Raw genomic sequence first — 21,849 nt, forward strand, 5'->3', positions numbered from 1 at the left:
CCGATGCCGTGACCTCACATAATTTGACTGAGTGTGAGCTCCGGGGTGGGGCCAAAGATGGAGCTTTGGGTTGTAGCTGGGGGGTTCCGGCTTGGGGGGGGCGGTCAGGGCAGGACGGGCTTATCTTGAGTGGCTCCCAGTCAGCGATGCAGTGGGGGGCTAAGGCAGCTTCCTGCCTCTCCTGGACCACAGGCCATGCTGCGCCCCAGAAGCAGCCGGCAACAGGTTCACAGCCAATGGGAGCGCGAAGCTCGTGCTCAGGGCAGGGGCAGGGCGCATAACATAACAGAAGAAGAAGATAAGAGCGGCCATACTGGGTCAGACCAAAGGTCCATCCACCCCAGTATCCTGTCTGCCGACAGTGGCCAATGCCAGGTGTCCCAGAGGGAATGAACCGAACAGGTAATGATCAAGGGATCTCTCTCCTGCCATCCATCTCCACCCTCTGACAAACAGAGCCTGGGGACACCATTCCTTACCCATCCTGGCTAATAGCCATTAATGGACTTAACCTCTATGAATTTATCTAGTTCTCTTTTAAACCCTGTTATAGTCCTCGCCTTCACAACCTCCTCAGGCGAGGAGTTCCACAGATTGACTATACGGTGTATGAAGAAGAATTTCCTTTTATTTGTTTTAAACCTGTTGCCCATTAATTTCATTTGGTGGCCCCCAGTTCTTATATTATGGGGACAAGTAAATAACTTTTCCTTATTCACTTTCTCCACACCACTCATGATTTTATAGACCTCTATCTCCCTTAGTCTCCTCTTTTCCAAGCTGAGAAGTCCCAGTCTCTTTAATCTCTCCTCATATGGGACCCGTTCCAAACCCCTCACCGTTTTAGTTGCCCTTCTCTGAACCTTTTCTAATGCCAGTATATCTTTTCTGAGATGAGGAGACCTGTGTTCTCTCCCTTCCCCTCCCCTAGGAGCTGGGCCTGTTACCGGCCACTTCTGGAGCACAGCACAGTCTGTGGGGTTAGGACAGGCAGGTAGCTGCCTTAGCCCCCCCCCCCTTCTCCCGCAACCCCGTGCAGCACCAAGACCCAGTGCCCGACTGTCCATAACTGAGTCGTGACCCGTTGATTGAAGACCCCTGGCTTAGCTAGAAAGGCCCCCGTGTTGATCTAAGCGGCTAGCGGAAGCAGGAGAAATTCTTCCCGTCCCAGTCCAGCATCACAAGAGCATAACTCAGCACAAGTCCCCTGCTGTGCACAGCTGTAAGCGGGAGGCCACTGTGGCCCACGGGAGTTACCCAGAGGTGAGCTCAAATCAACCCCTGAAAGCTCTCACGCCGCTGAAGCCAGTTGTCCCTCAGGATCACACGAGAACAAGCCAGAGCGACTGTGCTCTTAGGACCTGGCTCCCATCTTCAATAACGACACAACCTAGTCCTCAGAGCAGACGGCATCCTGCCCCTCCACGCACAAGGCAGCACTGCGCCGTATGGGGCAGGAAGAGGGCATAAAGAGCAGCAAAAGGCGTCTCAATGACCCAAAAGCCTCAGGCAACCTCACGCCCCTGTTCTGAAGCCCGGACACACCAGAAGTCTGCAAAGAAAACAGCTGACAACTGTCACGGCCCCCAACCAAAACGGCTGAATCATTTTCAGGGAAACGGAAACAATTCAGCCAGCGGCTGCAGAGCAAGAATGGAGATTTCACAAGCTGCAAGGCAACCTGGACTCTCAGCATAGTTGTTCCTATCTCTGCTTTCGTCTCTCCAGCCATTCGTCTCTCCAGCCCTCCCCGCCCTCCTGCGAGAGACACAGAGAACACAGCGAGGCTGCCCCTCGTGTCTGGGCAAAGCTCGTGACAGACACCCACACCTCACTGCACTCTGCTGCTATGAGGCCCGCCAAAAACGTTACCACAGCCAGGCTGCCGCTGTCCTGAGACGCTGTCCATTGGGCCCAGTCCTCTCACTATGTCCTTGTGCCACCCTGTCTGTACCTGTCGGCTGCCTCCTAGATCGTAAACTCCCTGGGGCACAGATGCTCTGTGTTTATGCAGCGCCTGGCACAGTAGGGTGTCAATGCACGATTAGGGCACCTCTAGGTAACAGGGTGATACAAAAAATATATTTTCATCGGCAGAGCCAGTAGCAAACCTTGCCTTCCAATCAGGGTTGCTAACCCACAGAAATTTCATTTACGGACAAAATGGGAAAAATGTATGGAGACACACATTTTTTTTACGGACATCATTTTTATACTGTATTAAGGTGCCATAAATGGCCAAAAGTGAAAAGTAATCATTGTCATTCATACATCACAAGAACAACGGGCTATTTAACTCACTTTCATTTAGTTAGTCATGGTCCTGGAAGTTTTCCATTTTGTAATTCTACATCCGAACACTGACAACTAAACAACTAGAACGTCCAATTTCCGCGGCTCCAGAGTAAAATGGCTGAAGCAGCACAGAAGAAATTTCATTGCTATCGGATAATTGCTGGGGTTTGAAATTTTATTGCACTTTTATGAAATTTACAGACACCTAAATTTTTGTACGGATTTTACGGACGTGTCCAATTTCAGCTCATTTTTTACAGACTGTCTGTAAATTTACTGACGGCTGGCAACCCTGCTCCCAATCCCTTGCTGTCACGCCGGACTGTACGCACTCACAAGGAAGCAAAGGCAAATCAACCCGCCTAGAATTTCAACAAGGATCCAGGCACCTCAGTTGGAACAAAGAAGTGGCCAACCTCAGAGGTTAGGAGCAGGGTTTCATTGCTCCTCCGAAGGACAGCAACCCTCCTTCAGGATAGTCTGCCAGCATTTTGGTGCTCCCAGGAAGAGCATCTCTCCGTGTACCCGCCACTTCGGACCATGTTTTAAGGAGCAGAAGGGGAGATGGCTGCAGGCCTGAAGAGAGCATGCTGGTTTTGAGCTTGGGTTCAAACAGATGCTGACTGGCACATGTGGACTATGCAGAGCCACACCATGGATAAGGAAGCCTCAGGTAAAGCAGAAGAGGCACAAAACCCCATGTCTGGAGGGGTCAGGCTTGGATGAGCCTAGAAGACCATGGTCTCTGCAGCTTAACTGGCTGGAGAATCTAGCGGTGGCCTGGAAGTCCTGGCGTAGAAGTTGAGTTAACACACCCTGCGTTTGTTAGCGTAGGACTTGGAGCATCTACACTCATTTGCAATCTTGGGAAAGGGTTGATTGAAACCCCAGTCCCAGCCTGGAGCTCTGGCATCCCCAAATGCATCCTGCAGGCCTCAGTCCAACCTCCCACCTTCCAGACGACCCAAAGCTCTCCCAAACCGTGGCCGGGCAAGCTCGCTGTCCATGATGCAGTGTGGGAAAGCCGGCCGGTCCAGAGGACCAGCAGAGTCAGCCGGAACTTTGGGATACAGGAGAAACTCAGCGTTATAAACACCCAAATTACAAACTCATCAGCCAACGTCACACTTCATTTGGAACTAGACATGCCCAAACAGGCAGCAGCACCGCAGGGGAAGGGGGGGGGGAGCAAATCCCGTACGGTACTGGGTTAAACGGAAACCACTGAACACACAAAGGGAAAGCAGCATTTTTCCTCTGCGCCGTACAGTTTCAAAGTTGAATGAAGCCAACTTTCAGCTGTTAACAGAGGAGAGAACCATAACGAGTAGACCCTTGTAACTCTGAGGTTCTACTCTACTTCTGGGGGACTCTCAGAGCACAAGGCCAGTGGGGCTGCATCTATACTGCACAGCAACAGCGCTGGAACCCTAGGTCCCGGCATGGCCTGGCTGCCCCTGACATGGGTTTCCGGGGCTCAGCCTGAGGATCTGGGGAAGGATCTCAAATCCCAGGCTCCAGCCTGAGTCCAAATGTCTACATTGCTATTTTAGCCCTGCCGCCTGAGCCCAACAAAGCTGGCCCAAGCTCTGAGACTTGGCACGGCAGGATTTTTACTGCAGAACAGACACGCTCCATCCCCGTGGCATCCTGAGACCTGTATTCCCTATAAACTATGTGCTTGTGAGGCTGCAAAGGAGGAATGCCGCCCAGGCTGATGCGCAGAGAGCTCACAGCTAGCTTTGTGTTTCTCCGGGTAGTGCACATTCACACATGCCTTGGTGCACGTAACAAAATTTATTCCGCACACAGGTGGGGAAAAAATCCACCTAGGGATGGAAAAAATTAGCGGGAACATTTCCTGAGACCCTGGCTCTGAGCTCCGGGTTAGCACGATTTGTGTGCAGACGGGCAAGGGTTCGATTTGATCTGGAGTTCTAACCCTAAGCTCACACTGCAATGTAGACACACTCTACACCTGGGGTGGGGAACCTGAGGTCCAGGGGATGGATGCAGCCCCCAGCTTGCCTGGATCCGGTCCCTGAGTCTCAGGGGACACCCCCAGCGTTGGAGATCCTGCGCTGGTGCTCCGCCCCTTCCTTCGCCCCACCGCAGGGCTGGCACGCACAAAATCTACTAGGTTGGGCCACCCAGGCTCTTTTGTGTGGCGGAATGTGGGGAGAGTCTTCCCCCTTCTCCGTCGGGGGCCACGACAGTGAAGTAAGTTTTTCGTGCAGCTCCCAACTGATTTTTCAGTGGATCAGCAGCTCCCAACCCCCAAAAGCCCCCCCCCCCCCCACTCTACGCCCTTTGTAGCACCATCACACCATTGCCTCATGCGTTCCAAGGGGAAGAAACGCTGCCCCCGCCCCCCTGCTTGGCCAGCGGAGTGGATGCCCTCCCCCGGCGGATGGAGTCAAGGCAGAAGCATGCTGTGGCTTACATCGAGAGAGCAGCGGGTCCCGGGGCTCCAGGGCGCGGGGGTGTCTCCGTGGAGCTGCAGGCAAGGCAGAAGAGGAGGCAGAGCGTGACGGCGAGGGAGGGAAGGGGCTGTGTGTCCGGCGTCCGTTGAGCATGTCTCTACAAACTAAAACGGACAACATGGAACTGAGGAGCATCGAGGCAATGGCTGCAAACTTCCATACCTTCATCTTAGAGCAAGTCAGAACATTGAAACTCTGCAAAACAGGCAAAACAAACATCCTCATTAAAAACCCTCTGCCCCCGGGCCCGCTGCACCTCCCCCGCGGCCAGCTCCCCGGGCACGATGGGCGCGGCATGAGCTGCCGAGCAACCTTCCTCGGGGATCTCAGAGCAATCACACGCATTCCTCCGCTCAGACTCCCCCCTCCCTCCCTCCTTGCCTTAGAGGGAAACTGAGGCACAGGGCCAGGCAGCCTGGCAGCCACTCAGAGCTCAGGAGTCCTGCGTCACAGCCCCCTGCTTTCGACCACAGAGCCCACACGTCGCTTTCCCCTTGCGGCAGCAGGCTGCTCTGCGTGTGGGCCAGAGGGCGTTGGGAGATAATCAGCACAACTGGGCCGAGCACTAGGAAGGGCAGACGGGGGAAGGAGGGCGCACGCACGCGCGTGAGCGCCCTAGGAAGGGGGGGCAGGACACAGGAGCTGCTCAAGAGACCCCCAACTGAGCTGTCTGGATGCAGGAGAAACCTCGGCTGCACCTTTCAAAAGGCAGGAGAGTGACCAATTCCGGATAGCGAGCAGGGTCGATCTGGGGTTGCAGCTGATGGATCCTTTCCCACCGGCAACGCAGTCTAGCCTAGATCTGGGGGCCAGCATGTTTCCCTTCCAAATAAATATCCATAATTCAGCACCAAAAAACCCCTCAGCCCAGCCAGAGCAGCCAGCATGTGAGTGCTAAGCAGGAGCGCTAAGTCTGATCCCTGTCTCCGGCACAAGATGGGTACGGAAGCAGCAGCCAACATCCACCCACGGAAGCAATTCACACGTCGCCTCTTTTCCAAAGACCTTTTGCCTGATCCCTCCTTTGCACTGGGCCTCCTGGAGTCAATTACTCCAGTGCAAAGCAAATGCCATTTGGAGCCACTAGCCCTGTTCCCACCCACCGTGCACCGGTATCACACAAGACCAACGGGTGGAGAAAGGGTTCGAAGGCTCGTCCCCTTTCCAGCAGCGACTAGAGCTGGCAGTTTTGAGATCTCAGGAGAATTCCCCAACCTGAATGGGGAAGAAGAGTCAACATCTCAAACGTGTTGGAGGTCTAAAAATTCCCCCCACCCTCCAGAAAAAAAACACCTGGTTTAAGCCCATTAACACGTTTGATTTTGACAATGTTGAATCATTTTGTTTTGAAAATTTTGAAGCATTTTGTTTTCAACCTCTCTCTTTTAAAACTACTTTCTAGTCGGACTGTCAAGATAGAAACTGATTCAGCTCAGGTCACTGGAACTTTTCAGGTGAAAAATGTTCACGGGGGGCATTCTGACAATTTCAGAACACTTCCCCTGCCCTCTCCCCGCCCCGGAATTTCTCAGGTCAGGAGATTTTGCAAAATGAGTCCTATTTTGCCAACAAAATTGCAAGGGTTTGACATTTTTTCAGCAGAACAGTTTATTGAAAAATTTCTGACCAGCTCTGTAAGCCCTGGTCTACACTAGGGCTTTATTTCAAAAAACCCCCCGAGGTTGAATCAATAAGGGGAGCATCCAAAGAACATGCACTTATTTTGAAATCTGTACTCCTGCTTTCCTCAAGGAAGAATACTGATTTCAAAATAGTTATTTCAAAATAACGGTAGTGTGGACGCTTTGGTACCATTATTTCGAAATAACTATTCCCCAGGCTAATTCGAAGTAATTATTCTCCATTGCTTCCTGGGGCTCTAAGTTGAGGTTGCGTGCCTACATTAACGGAGCCTGCCTCGGACTCATTTTGAGGCTTCCCCGTTGTGTGGACGCGCTAGTTCGATTTTGTTATTTTGGGAGTTAAGTCAAATTTAGTTATTTCTAAATAGTTTCCTAGTGTAGACATGGCCTTAGAGACTTATACCAGAGGAATTCTGTTGTGCTGATCAGGGCTACCTAGAATTGAATAATCCAACCCCTACCTGACGTAACTACGCTGACCTAAATGCTGGTGTGGACAGCACCAGAAGGGCAGGAGAATTTCTCTTACCACCATGGCGATTGTTTCTTGGGGTAGAGCATCTTTACTGGAGAGTTACAGCGGCACTGCTGCATCGGGGCATCGGAGCCGATCCAGCATTTTAAGAGAGACCGGCCCTAAAACAAGCTGCTCTGCTCTTTACTAGGGTTTGCCCTGCAAAGACAGCTCTGCTACGGGAGAGTCAGCTAGAGTCTGTTCTTCCTGGAACGTTGTCAACAGGGTTGCTTGCAACAGCAGGCCGCATGCAGCACCCCTGGGCTTCTGCGTGTGGCCTGGGAGATGTATGGTTTGCGGTCGCCAACGTGCCAAATTCGGCTGGTTTCCATCTAGGGATGCAAGCAACTAGTGTGACGTAGTGTGGGTACCTTGCTGGTTGCTAGGCTTGGGTAGTGGGGTGACCCCCACTGGCTGCTGCCTGTACCACGGCCCAGCCGAGTAGCTGATAGGACAGGAAGGTAAGGACAGGAAGGTAACCTGTTCTACCAGTTTCCCCCAGGGAGAGAAACAAAGGAAGGTGGGATGCCGCCCCTGGCGGGGGGGGGGGGGGGGAGTGGGGGAGACAGGGCTGGAAGGGACGGTCTTTAGTTTTCTGGCTGGGAAGCAGGGGAGAAGGAGCTAGGGAGGGGGCTGGGATTGTAGGGCCCAGCCACCCCCCATCTCAAGGGGGGCACTGAGGCCTCCTAGCCCCAGTTCCTGTAACCGGATTACATCTGTGCTGTGCTGTATCCTGGAGAAGCAACAAACTCCCTCTAGTCTACTAGCTGGTGGAGTCTGTACGTGCCATTATGGGGGTGCAGGAGACGGGGAAAAACCCGACGCGCCATCACAACTAGTCGACTATCTGATAAGCAAAAGCGTATCGGCCAGTCGACTAGTCCCTCGACTAATTGCTTCCCCACTTCACTGGCTGCCTCAATTGGGGAGAGGGGAGGAGGTAGGAGCTGGTGCTGGGAGGGGAGCCACAGGAGGCAGGGGGATAGCGGAGACCGGGCTCGAGCCCAGCTCACGCCGCGCCTCTGCTTTTTAAATGTATTAAGAGCCACCAGGGTATTATTAAGAGCTGGGTCACACCTGCCGGCTCTTAATACCTTTAAAAATCAGAAGTGCAGTGGGGGGGGGGGGGACCCGGTGCGAGCCAGGACAGCTGATTTCCGGCTCGTACCAGGTCCCCCCTGCTGCGCTTCAGCCTTAAATGTAAAAAGGTTGGAGCACAGCAGGGGGAGTGAGCTGGGAATCAGCTATTTCAGAAGCCGTCAGGCTCTTAATATGTTGAAAAGGCTAAAACACGGGGGGGGGGGGGGATGGCAGGAGAGAGACTTAGCACAAGCCAGGAAACAGCTGTCCCCGCTCACGCGGGGTCCCCTCTGCTGCGCGTCAGCCCGCCAGCTCTTAATACACTTAAAAGGCAGAGCCCGGGGCTGGGAGCTAACTCCGCTGCAGCTCCCCTGCTTATCGACTGGTCGATGGAAAATCCGTCAATTCATTGATTCAGCTAAGTTTAACATCCCCATTTCCATCTCTGCCGGTTTTTTTCCAACCGGTATTGTCGGAGTGACACGCATGTAGAGCAAGGGCAGCAGAAAGGACTGGGCTGACTACATCCAACAAAACCTGGGAGAGCCGTGCGCTCCCTCTGCATCCAATCAAAGCGCTGCCACAGTGCAATCGGCACAGATTCTAACCATGCAAATGCAGTTAGCAAAACTACCCTAATCCCAGGAGGCTATCTTGGCTATGACAAGCATCCCCCCTCCCCCCGAGATGGAGGGCCACTCCTGCGGCCCACTCACTAGCCTCCGTTGCCCACCTTTGGTCTACAAAGTTCCCAGCAGTTACACCTGGGCAAACTCCTGGGTTCTGATGCAAACTGGGAGACAATTTGGAAGAAACTTTTTGCGGAGAGAAAAGCAGCTTTGGCAACATCAAGACCTTTCATGAATCACTGCCTCAAGCAACCAACAAAAAATCATCCCAAAGACATCGACACATTTCAGGGCTGTCAAAACCAAGTGCTTTGATTTGCTGGTTTGCAATGACTTTGTTGCAAACTGTTCTTGCATGACATGTTTAAAAAAAACCATGCAAACGCAAAAGCAAAACATTCGGGTTTCGCCAAAATGAAACCGTTTGTTCAACCTGAGGTTTTTTTTAAATTATTTTAGACTTTTTTCAGTTTGGAGAGAAATTGCATGTATTTTCACTGTTGGTAGGGTTGGCAGATGGTTTAACAAAAAATACCAGACACCCCTCCCTCCCACACCACCCCAAAAAAACCCACCAGGAAAAAATTTTGTTGAGGAAAAAAAGGGGGGAAACCAAAGTTAAGCAAAAAAAAAAAAAAAAAAAAAAAAGAGGGGTGCTGCACCTTTAAATGGCCCCGTGCTCCTCACACCCTTCCCCCCCACCCCACCCCACCCAACGAGACAGGGGAAAATTGTCCCCACCGGGCTTCCGTCCGAGGGAAACAGGAAATACCGGACATTTCACATGTCTGGTATTTTCTGGGTTTTTTTAACCGGACAGGGGAGCCAAATACCGAATGGTCCGGGTGAAAACTGGACACCTGGCAACCCTAATTGTTGGCCTGATCCAAAATTAATTTTTTTGGAACAGCCAATTAACCAAAAAAAAAAAAAATCTACCATTCGTCCCGCTCTAATTTTGACCTGGTAGCCTCGTAGGCTACATCTACACTGCAGAGCTATTTCGGGATATCAGAAATATCCTGAAATAGCTATTCCTTGTCTTTAAAGCGGCCTGTTATTTCTAAGTAGATTTCAAAATAACGGGCATGCTATTCCGGAGTCCCTGTGGTCCTCGTTCCACGGGGGTTAAGGGATGTTTCGGAATAGCGCTTTAGTTCCAAATCTGGCATTGTGTAGACAGCACCACATTTTGAACTATGCTTTTTCAAAATTAACTCAAAGTAAGAACAAAACATAAGGACAGTCATTCTGGGTCAGACCAAAGGTCCACCTAGCCTTGTATCTTGTCTGCCGACAATGGTCAATACTAGATACCCCATATGGAGTGAACAGAACAGGGGATCATCCCGTCATCTATTTCCAGACAGAGGCGAGGGACACCATCTCTGTCCATCCTGGGTAATAGTCATTGATAGATCTATCCCTCCATGAATCTATCTAGCTCTTTTTGGAACCCTGTTAAAGTCCTGGTCTTCACCACATCCTCAGAACTGGGTAAACTGCATAGCGTATTTCGAGGCCAGGGTGCAGTGTCGATGCGCCTTTTTCTTACCGTCTCTGCAGTGGGGGAATTGACAAGGAAATTAGGAAAAGTCCCAGGAGTCTTGGGGAGACACACACAGCCTCACCACGGTGTCATTTTTTACAGCCCCTTTCCAGAGCTGTGCTACAGCTGAAAGCATTCGTTTAAAAGGGGAAACGAGAGAAATCCTCATCCGGTCCGTTCTAGTCGACAAACGCCTTGCTCCCTATTCTCCAGCTAACGGAGAGTCTTGCGTACGTTACCAACCATTCTTAATCACCGAGCATTCATTATGGGCCAAACCGTACAGTCCCCACGTGGATCTGAGTTGCATGGATCCTAACTCCCCTTTACACCTGGCACAGAAAGGCGGCTTGCTAGCGAATGCAAACACAGATCCAAAGCAAGGCCTTCTGAACAGCTAATGGCTTTTGCACCAGTGTGAAGCAGATCCACGGACTTTAACAGCAGTATTGCCTGCCCAAAGTCTAAACAAACCGCAGGACTTGGCCCAATGATAATACCAATAAATTATATATTGGGCACCGAGCACTAGGTTTCTGGGCACCTAGCATGTAGCAATGGGTCTCATTAAAAAACCACAGCGCCAATAAGCAAATGAGAGAGCAAACACACACGCAGCTCCCCTGAGCTGGCCTCCTGCCCTCCGCCCACACCCCGCCACACACGCCGCGGCTGCCCCCAGCCAATCCCCCCCTCCCAAGCCACGCCAAGCTACCACACAAACAGGCCTCTCTTCAGCCTGGAAGGCGGCGGACGCCGGGGTCAGGGGCTGTGCTGCGAGGGAGAGAGTCGGGGGGCTCCCATGACCTCGCTGCCGACCCGGTGCTGATCAGGGCACAGATCAGGAGCGGGAAGGGGTGTGCTGCCCTTTTCAGGCCCAGTCTGGATCTCACAGCAAGTGCTGCCTGGGTAGCGCCATGGGGGCTCCCTCCTGCTTTGTGGGCGCAGGGAGCCGAGAGGGAGGCCGAGAAGCTGTCCCGGAACGCACTCCCCCCCCCACACACACACACACGCAGTTCTGGCTGCGAGCACCTGGCTGGCCTCCGCGGGGCAGCGCTCGCTCGCCCCCACACAGCTCTGCGGAGCGACGGTAACGAGGGCGCGGGGATTCTCGCCTGCCAGAGCCCCGCGTTTTAGCTGGCGAGCACAGGCAGCCTCAGCAGAAATGCCAGGTCAAGTCCCAGGTGACATGACACAGTTACATTGGCCTGGGGCAGCTCCGCTCGCAGCCCTCGCAGGGATTTCCGCAGTGGTGCACAGGGCTCGGGGCGGTACGTCGTCGCCAGGAGCACTGGGGTAGCATGGGGGGCTGAGAGCCTGAGCGTGCTGCTCCAGGTGCGGGGCCCGACTCATACCTGGATGCTTAGCTCGGCTCCCTGGAGCTCAGTTCCGGGGGGAGCTCCCTGACAGAAACCAGCCTCCCCCCCAGCCAGAACCCACCTCCCCCAGCGGTAGCCAGGCCCTGAGCTGGAGTCCCCACCAATGTTCCCTCTAACTTTTCCCATCTGTGTGCAGAATAAGTTTTGTTCTGTGCAGCGGGGCATGTGCAAATGTGCACCACCAAGAGAAACATATGCTGCTAGCAGTGGGCGCTCTGCTAATCAGCTGGGCAGCATTTTAATCTGTCCTGGGTGGCTGCCCAAGTGTTCCACTTACAGGAAATACTGCGCCCCCCCCCGCCCCATCTTGGGGTGACAGCCCCAGCTATGAGCCGCGCGTGGGGTTCACAGCAGAGAACCTACCAGCCTTCCTTGTCAATTCCACGGCTCTGGAAGGGTCCTGGGGCCTTGCCCCAGCTTGCTGCTTAACTCTAAACAGAAAACACCTGGGCTACGTCTAGACTGGCATGATTTTCTGCAAAGGCTTTTAACGAAAAAGTTTTCCATTAAAAGCATTTGTGGAAAAGAGTGTCTAGATTGGCACGGACGCTTTTCTGCAAAAGCACTTTTTTGCGCAAAACAAATCTGAGCCGTCTACACTGGTCCTTTTGCGCAAAAGGACTTTTGCCCGAACGGGAGCAGCATAGTATTTCCGCAAGCAGCACTGATTTCTTACATGAGATCGTCAGTGTTCTTGCGGAAATTCAAGCAGCCAGTGTAGACACAGCCCTGCAGTTTAGGGCTACACAGGATGGCAGGGAAACAGGATCCACGCTGGAGCCGTGAATCAACAGTGGTCAGGGTTGGAGAGGGGCTGTCCAGCCTCAGCACTGAGGCGTGGCTACGATGGGATCGAAGCAATGCCAGGAGAGAGCATCTGATCTAGTGATCATGCCGACTGTATGGACCAAGAATGTGCCAGGGAGGCTGCCAAGCCCACCCCCGAGGGCCCATCTCCCACTAACAACAGCCGCTGCCTCCCCCAGCCCTCCCCTGGGCCATGTCCCGCATGCTTAGCCCAGGGAGGTGACCTGAGAACAGCCCTCCGCGAGCCGAAGGCCTGTTGTAAAGCAGACGCCAATCACTTTTTCTCCCTGTGCTCCCAAGGAACGGGCTTAATTTGCCCCTGGGAGATTTGGGGCAGACCGTAGGAAAATCTTTCCAACTCTCAGGGGAGCAAAGCTCCGGAACAGGCTCCACAGGGATTCACGCCACTGGAGGGTTTAAGGAGCAGCGTGGACAAACCCTTGCCAAGGTCGGTCTGGGTTTATTTGGTCCTGCCTCAGCGCAGGGGGCAAGGACGAGACAACCTCTCGCGGCCCCTTCCAGCCTGACACGTCCTAGTGTCTCTCCGCACTGGACTGGCCGTTTCCACAATGAGCCGGTGAAACGGCTGCCGACAAGCCGCAGCCTCCATCCCCATCCTCTTCGCTGTGGCCCCAACCACATCACCTCCCTGCCCCCTTCCCAATGCCTTTGCCACGCCGGCATCCCCCACCCCTGCCCTGGCACAGTGCCTCACGCACCCACCCTCCTCCCACTCAGGCTCTGGGTGCTGCCTGTTCCACCTCTGCCCCCTTCACACCCCGTCTTCCGCCAGCACCTCCAGGCCACACACGAGCCAGTGGCAGAAGCAGGAACAGGCTGATGACCCGTCTGTGTGCTGACCCAGTTTAGGGGGCCCTGTATTGCCTCTCACCCTGGTACCTACTGTCCTGGACACTGGCCCACACCCTCAACGAGGGCCGGAAGAGGGTGTCCAAATGGCAACGAGGGGCTAGCTTGGCCCAGTTGACTCGGGTATGCAGGGTGCAGATGATGGGGCTGTTTGGGTTCAGGCTGGAGCCTGGATTCTAAGGAAGTAGTGGAGTCTCCATCCCTAGAGGTGTTTATGTCTCGGCTTGACAAAGCCCTGGCCGGGTTGATTTAGTTGGGACTGGTCCTGCCTAGAGCAGGGGGCTGGACTTGATGGCCTTCTGAGGTCTCTTCCAGTTCTACGATTCTATGGTACTGCGAGCGGGGCTGGTCCCACAGCTCAGCCCAAAAGTCCACTGCTGGTGTCTAACTACGGCGTAGGCACAGCCTAAGGGTGTGAAGGGCTAACGTCTGTGCTGTGCCTTGCTCCTAGAAACGCCCTCCCTCAGCAGAGCACCATGCCATTTCCCACTCCTCCTAGCCTCTTGCATAGCTCCAACTTGCCCCATCACCCCTCAAGACAGCCACCCCGCCGGGCCGTCCCCTTACACCCCCTGACAAACAGCATTTCAAACAAAACAAAGCAAACTACAGGCGGAACCTCTCTAGTCCAGCACGCGCTGGGCCATCAACATCCGTGGTTCAGCATGATTTTAGTTAGCTGGATGTCCACTTGTCATGGGTGCGGCCAAGTTTCCCGTGGTCCCGTAAAGTTTGTTTACACAGAGCCAGGACGAGTGGCTGTTCTTTAGCTCTAATTTACCCCGCAATGTCTTCTAAGAGCCCACTAAGCAGTTGAAGTGTTGGTAACAATCCTCGACAGTACTGACCTCCCATGGTTTGGCAAATTCTTTGGTTTGGCACCGGTCAGGTCCCGAGGGTGCTGGACTAGAGACGTTCAACCTGTAGGAACTAATAAGCTATTCTGTGTTGCAGGCCAACACACCCCTCAGCCAGCCTCCACGTATTTCTCCAGCCACCCGGCTTCTTGTTTTCCCCGCACCACGGGGACCAGGGCGGACGAGAAGCTCTCCGGCGCCAGGATCACACCTCGGCGCTGTGCTCTGCACGTCTGCAGTGCCGAACCACCAGGGCTGGTCCTAACCAATCGGTGGCCTCGGGGGACTGCCCGGCTCTCCTGTAGGGTTGCCAGATGGTTTAAAAAAAATACCGGACAAAACATTGTCAAGCAATAAATAAATCAATAAGGGGGGTCGGGAAGTAAGCAGAGAAACCTGGGGGAGGGGAGGAAAGGATTCGGGAGGTTGGGCCAAAATGCGGTCCTTATCCACCCCTAATACCGGCTCTGTCTGCGGTCCCGGCCTGGCTCTGCAAACCACGCACAGGTCAGTAGCAAAGCCCGTCGGTTTCCCCTCCGCATTCGCCTCGTCCAACAACACGCTTGGCTTCACGAGCTGTCCTGCGTCCAGTAGCTGCTGTGGTGCTTTGTTTGCATTGGGGCAACATTTCCCCAGGTGCCTCGGTGATTTAGGAACCTCCCCCCAGTTTCAAAGGCAACAAACAGTCCAGTGCCTTGGAGCCACGGTCATGCCACGTGATGTAAGACACACCCCCTCTCACAGGAGGAAAGGCAACGGTTTCATCGGGGATTTGGAGACTTAGGAGCCAAGGCTGTCTCTTGGCTAGTATGGCAGCAGCTGCCCTGCCGTGGCACTCCCGTGGAGACGTTCACTTGCTGCAGTCCACCCACCTCCCGTCTGCACCGGGGGTTAAGTCGGCAAAACCGTATCGCTTATGGGGGGGAGGGGTTCAGTCTGAGGCTGCAGGGGCTTAGGCCCTTTTGGAAAATGCTAGCTGGCTCGGCCGAAGCGAGCCACCTCTGTCCGCTGCTCACCCCTAGGAAACTGCTTCCCAGCATCTGGCCCGGCGACAAATGCTTCAGCAGGTCTCCCCAAACCATGTGCTGCCGCGTTAATTCCAGCGGTTATCAGCCCCCTCCTCCTTGCAACCACCAGGCCCCGGGGCAGGTGGCCAACTGCGAATGGCTCTCCCGCTTGCCGCCTTCTCTCCCTCTCCAGCCAGACCTGATAAAACCAAAGAAAAAACGGTGATCCCCACGCCGGAGGCTGGAGTCAGTGGGTTCTAAATGTGATCCCAAGCGCCCGACCGCCCTTTCAGACTGGATCGGGGACACAACGTGCCCTACACGCCCTCTGCTGGCTCCGCGGGAGAATCAACTGAGCAACGCACTCCCGGGAGCCAGGTGAAATTTTTGGCAGCTAATGGAAATTTGGCGGAAGAATGCTTCTTTTTTTTTTTTTTTTTTTTTTGTGGCATTCCAAAACGGCTCGTGAGTTCGGGTCGGATTCAACAGTTAAATCGAGGCAGGTGTGATCTGGCTGCGTTTCTGCTCTACGATCTGCGAGCCTGGGTGCAACTGAGCACCCAACAGGCAGGGCAACTGGGAATCAGGCCTTTAACAAGGGTAGCAAAACGGGGGCGGGGGTATTAACCCCCCACTAAGAAACAGATCACTTCCCCCAATAGATTTCTGAACCCGCCCCCTGCAAATCTGACTTAACACAGACATTTCTGTGTTAAAATGTGTTTAATTAACTAAGCGTGTAACTGCTGAAAATTTCAACGTGAACGATAGGTGACTCCCTGGGACCCGGTACGCACAGGGAGACAGCTTTTAAGTCGGCACCCTGTGCGTACCGGGGGCGTGTGTGTAACCATGCACATTAACTGTGTACACAGTTACACTTTCACATCCTTACTATGTACCATTAAATTCCCTGAACTGGCTCGTAACGTTCTCCCTTTTCCTTTCAGCTCTTGGCAAACTCCAAACACATCTCCGTTTTAAACAAATTCTGCAGTCTAGAAACACAGAAACAAAAAAGGAACTGTTGCCAAGTGGGAAGAAAGTGAGTTGAACTGAGGGAAAGAAATGTTTATTGTAAAATGGACCTTGACAGATTCCTCTTTAATGTGACTATAGAAAATAATAAATATGGCGCTAGGAAGCTGCTACATTGCCAGTAACACTTTATTTTACAGGATGTAAATAATTACATGTTAACGAACAAAGTAATTATACGCCCCGCAGGCTATAGGATAATTGTAAAACCAAGCCAGAGTCTAAATATTTTAAATGGACTGTAAACAAAGCCACGTTAGAAAAAGAATAGTTTAGCCATATAAGGAGGTGAGATCGTTAATAGAGCCATGACACCAAAGGGTTAGCTGCAAATATACCTTATCCTCATGGCACCAATAAGGAAATCTGGTTCTGTGCACAGAAATAGCCCAAGAATCCCACAGATCACCGTGTTGCTGTTGGTTTGTACTGCAGCACCAGCCACAGTCCCCCGCTGCCATCAAGGCACCAGCTTCATCCTGGAAGAGACAGTCCCTGTCCCAAAGAGCCGACAATCTACCTAGACAAATGTGACATAGTGGGGGGGCTGTCTGCTCTGTAACCGGGGGTACCCCCATGCTGTGATGCGTGGTTCCCACTGACTCACCCACCTGTGGATTGGCCCAGACACCTAGTCCCAGCCTGAGCAGATAACACGGCTCTTCCCAGGGGGAGGGACACAAGAAGGGAGGTGGAGACGCCAGCTGGCTGGGGGGCAAGGCCAGGGAGCGAAGCAATTTTTTGCAGGGAAAACATGAAGAGAGGAGACTAAGGTGAGTACTGGGGGCTAAAGAGGGGGGAGATGGACCCGACCCCAAGGCATCCTGGCCCGGACTCCTGTAACCACATCACGTCTATGCTGTGCTGTATCCTGGAGAAGCAATGACCCCTCTTTGTTGTACTGGCTGGCGGAGTCTCATCTTGCTGCTGGCAGGGTGCAGGGTCGGGGGTATCCCGGACACACCGCCACAACAAGACAGAGCACAGAGTGAGAGAAAGGAAGGTGTATGTTCCCCATTGCAGAGAGAGGCACATTTCACCCAGCGCAGCCATCAATTCCGCACCGGGCACACCTGATTTCCAGGAGCATGCCCCTCTGGGGAGGGAGCAGAACACACCCCGTGTCCAGACGGAACAGCTGAGACAAGGAATCCGTGCCACGAATGGCCTGATGGCTCAGAAAGGTTCACAGGAAGGATGCAGCTAATAGCTCGGAGCCAGGTGTTGTTCCTGCACTTCGAAAGAGGCAGAGGCCACAATCGAAACAAAGGATGGGAAGGGCAAACAACCAACCCAATGCCCATTAGGTCAGTGGTAGAGGTGGGACCTGAACCCAAGCCTCCTGATTTGCAGTTCAGGGCCCCTAACCACCTACTCCCTGCTGCCTCATTTGCTCCAGTGTCATCAGAGGTGCTCAGAGCACTGATAAAGCTCCACAACACTCCCTGTGAGGCAGAGAGGCATTATTAACCCCAGTCTGCAGAAGGGGTAAACTGAGGCTGAGGGGGATGCCGGGACTTTCTCCAAGATCACAAGGAAGCACACGGCCCATTCAGGAGTGGAATCCAGCTCTCCTGCTGCTTAGATTTGCACCTTCGCCAGGGAACGCCTTTCTCAGAGATGAAAGGAAGCCGGCGCACGAGCAAGGAGCAGCCGGCTGACTGGCTGACGGGGGCGCTTGGCTGCAGGAGGCGGCGTGGCCACTCCCAGCCAGCTCCCAGGGCTCTGCCTGTTGCTTAGCACGGCAGCCTGCAGGAGTCAGGCAGGCGGAAGGGCCCCAACCCTAAGCTCCCACCCCCAGGGTGCCCTTTGAGGGGCGGGGGGCTGCAGCTGCACTTACCAGGACGCTGCTGTCTTCCCATTCCCCCATCAGGGAGCGAGAGGAAAGTGTCCAGCTTGCTGCATTCCTCTCCCTCCCAGCCACGGAGGGGAGGGGCAGAGGAGTAATTCACACAAGTTACGCACGTTCCCCTCGCCCCCCGATAGTCTGGGGAAGGGGAAGAAGAGCTGCAGCCCCCCCCCCTTCCAAAATGGTGCCCCTACCCCCCTGCACTCACCTCTACACCCCCTCCCTCTGCCGAACCCCTCCTCACCCCCCAACGCTGACTTTTGCACCCTCCACATTCCCAGGCCCCTTCCCTGAGTCCCCCACACTCCCAAGTACCTGCCCTGATGCCTGCACCCCCTACATGCCCCATTGCCTGCCCGCCCCCCACATTTCAATTTCTTACAGACGCTGCCGATTTGCACCCCACCTTCGCGCTATCCTGAGCCCCCTGGAGGAGGTGGGATATGACAGTACCTCGGCTCGTGACCTGTCCCCACGGAGAGGCTAACTGGACTACAACAGCCCGCAACCGAGCCTGGGTAACAAACCCACGTGTGTGTGTGGGGGGGGGGGGGGGGGAACCAACATGGCCAGGTACATCACGCACAAAAGTGGGGAGCCAAGCCTAGAACCCCTGGCCCTTCAAATCCAATGCACAGGCCTCTGCCTGTAACGGAGCGCTCTTTCAGCCGGCTTTTGCCGCATGGCTAAGCTGCAGCCACTAGAGGGCAGCGTGACAACCCTTCATTCACACAACGCCTGTCCATCCCACCATCCCTTCTCCGCAGCTAGAGGCAGACTAAATAACTTCAGTCTTGGCAGTGGAGAAATGAAACCGCTTCAGCACAGTGGTCACGGCAGGGGGATGGGAAGCGAACAGGGCAGAGGAGCAGACGGTGGCCCAAGCCAATAACTGTGGAGGATGAATATTGCCAAGTCTCCCTGGGAAATGCTTCTCCCGTGTTCGCCGTGCGTCAAGCTCAAGTTGCGTGAGCGCAGAGCCAGCCGCGCCACACGCAACCAACTCGTTGCTTGACGTAGGGAAAGTGGAATCATTTGAATAGGACAGAGGTCTAAAAAAAAGTCACGGCTGGTGTGGAAAAAGTGAATAAGGAAAAGTTATTTACTTGTTCCCACAATATAAGAACGAGGAGTCACCAAACGAAATTGATAGCCATCGGGTTTAAAACAAACAAAGGGAAGTTTTTCTTCGCTCAGCGCACGGTCAACCTGTGGAACTCCTTGCCAGAGGATGTTGTGAGAGAAAGGGGAGGGGTCACGTGAGTATTCCCTGTTGTGTTCCCTCCCTCTGGGGTATCTGGTATTGGCCACTATCGGCAGACAAGATACCGGGCTAGATGGACTTTTGGTCTGACCCAGTATGACCATTCTTACTTTGAATATGAAAGGTGGGGAAAGCCACCCAAGATGGCGATCCTGTCACATGGTGCCCATTAAACACCATCGAGACTAACTCCAGTGATCCAATAGATGCTGGACTTCTTCTGAGACCAAGGTGATGACCAGGTCTGAAAGAGTCGAGACAAAGTGGCAGTAGGGTGTACTGGTGAGAGCAGGGCTTCTGAGTCAACACATACATGTTCTACACCCAACAGTTCTACTGCACAGCCTCACAACACATCGGCTCAGTTCCCTGTTCTACTGTGGATTAGATACGGAACAAGTTCCTTTGGGCTGTGAGCAGTCTCTCATTCCTCCCGCTATATGGTGGGAAGGACAGCACAACCCTACCGCGCAGAGAGCTAGGAGGATACATATGTTGTGAGGGGCTCACATGCTTTGGTTAAGAACATAAAAGCAGCTATAGAAGATCAGACCAATGGTCTCTCTAGCTCTATATTCTCTCTTCCAACAGTGGCCAGTGCTGGATGCTTCAGAGGGCATGAACTGAACAGAGCAATTCACGAGTGATCCATCCGCTGTCATCCAGTCCTTCTGGAAGTAAGATCTGGGGACATCCAGAGCATGAGGCTGCCTCCTTGACCATCCTGGATAATCGCCATTGAGGGACCTGTCCTCCAGGAACTGATCTAAGTCATTTTTGAACCCAGTTATAATTTTGGCCTTCACAACATCCCCTGGCAAGGAGTTCCACAGGTTGACTGTGTGTAATATGAAGAAACTGTTACAGGCTGGGGACAGAGTGGCTAAGCAGCAGTTCAGCAGAAAAGGGATAACAATGGATGAGAAGCTGGATATGAGTCAACAGTGTGCCCTTGTAGCCAAGAAAGCTAATGGCATATTAGGGTGCATTAGGAGGAGCATTGCCAGCAGATCTAGAGAAGTGATTATTCCCCTTTATTCAGCTCTGGTGAGGCAACATCTGGAGTACTGCATCCAGTTCTGGCTCCCCCCCCCGCCCCACTATAGAAAGGATGTGGACACATTGGAGAGGGTCCAGCGGAGGGCAACCAAAATGATTAGGGGGCTGGAGCGCATGACCTATGAGGAGAGGCTGAAGGATTTGAGCTTATTTAGTCTACAGAAGAGAAGAGTGAGGGGGGATTTGAGAGCAGCCTTCAACTTCCTGAAGGGAGGTTCCAAAGAGGATGGAGAGAGGCTGTTCTCAGTAGTGACAGATGGCAGAACTAGGAGCAATGGACTTAAGTTACAGTGGGGGAGTCTAGGTTGGATATTAGGAAAAACTATTTCCCTAGGAGGGTGGTGAAGCACTGGGCTGGGTTCCCTAGGGAGGGGGTGGAATCTCCATCCCTAGAGGTTTTTAAGTCCTGGCTTGACAAAGCTCTGGCTGGGATTGGTCCTGCTTTGGGCAGGGAGTTGGACTCGATGACCTCGTGAGGTCTCTTCCAGCCCTGGGATTCTATGAAACACTTCCTGGGGTTTGTTTTAAACCTGCTGCCTATGAATTTCAATGAGAGACCTTGTCAAAGGCATTCTGAAAATCGAGTACTCTATGTCCACTGGATCACCATTGCCCACGTGTATAGACACCCTCCAAAAATTCTAATAGACTGGTGAGGCATGATTTCCCATTGTTGACGCCATGGTGATCCGTCCCCTCATATACCATGTTCTTTTATGTTTCTGATCATTCTGTTCTTTACTATAGTTTCAACAAATTAGCTGGTACTGCTTCTAGACTTACCAGCATGTAATTGCCAGGACCACCACTGGAGATTTTTATTTAAAAAAAAAAAGTTATTTTGGCCACTCTTCAGTCATCTGACAGTGTCTGATTTAAGGAATAAGTTACATACCACAGTTAGTAGCTCTGAAATTTCAGATCTGAGCTCCTTCAGAACTTTTGGGTGAATCCCATCCAACCCGAGAGACTTATTACTGCTTAATGTCGCAATTTGTTCCAAAAGCTCTCTCCTGACACATCGATCTGGGACAGCTCCTCAGATTTATCAGCAAAAAAAAAGGGTTCATGCCTGATGGCTTCCCACCCACGCGCTTCAGTAAAGACCAGAGCAAAGAATTCATTTAGTGTCTCTACAATGCCCTTGTTTTCCTTGAGTGCTCCTTCCGCACCTCAATCATCCACAGGCCCATGGACTATTATGCAGGCTTCCTGTTTCTGAGGCACTCAAAAAAATATTTGCTGGCAGTTTTTGTGGCTTTAATTAGCAGCTTTCAAATGCTTTCTTGCCCCGCCTTATCATCCTTTTTTTTTTTAAAACATGCCAGTGTTTATCCACTAGGATTTGACTTGTACATTTTAAAGTATGCCTTCTTGACAAAGCACTCCTATCGTGGATGCGGCACAGGCCACGTCTTCACCAAACGGAAGAGCGACGCGGCCGCGATCAATCTTCCAGAGTTTGATTTAGCAGGTCTAGTTAAGACTCGCTACACCGAATTTAGAGCGCACCCCCACCGGCAGCC

At 53.0% G+C, this 21,849-nt stretch overlaps 1 protein-coding gene across 3 annotated transcripts in view; it reads right to left on the reverse strand.

Annotated features, from left to right (window-relative positions):
* The window catches only part of NRTN (neurturin), a 125,262-nt gene that overhangs the window by 23,404 nt on the left and 80,009 nt on the right, over positions 1-21,849 (reverse strand). For 2 of the 3 annotated variants that reach the window (XM_075902998.2, XM_014575602.4), the window contains exon 2: positions 4,739-4,973. In XM_075902998.2, coding sequence (XP_075759113.1) covers positions 4,739-4,946 — 208 coding nt within the window. In that variant the 5' untranslated portion in view covers positions 4,947-4,973. The remainder of the gene's footprint in view (positions 1-4,738; positions 4,974-21,849) is intronic. The other variant, XM_006127278.5, reaches the window with a different exon arrangement.

The sequence above is a fragment of the Pelodiscus sinensis genome, chromosome 32 (genome assembly GCF_052426305.1).
Source record: "Pelodiscus sinensis isolate ZL-2025 chromosome 32, ASM5242630v1, whole genome shotgun sequence".
Taxonomy (NCBI): Eukaryota; Metazoa; Chordata; order Testudines; family Trionychidae; genus Pelodiscus; species Pelodiscus sinensis.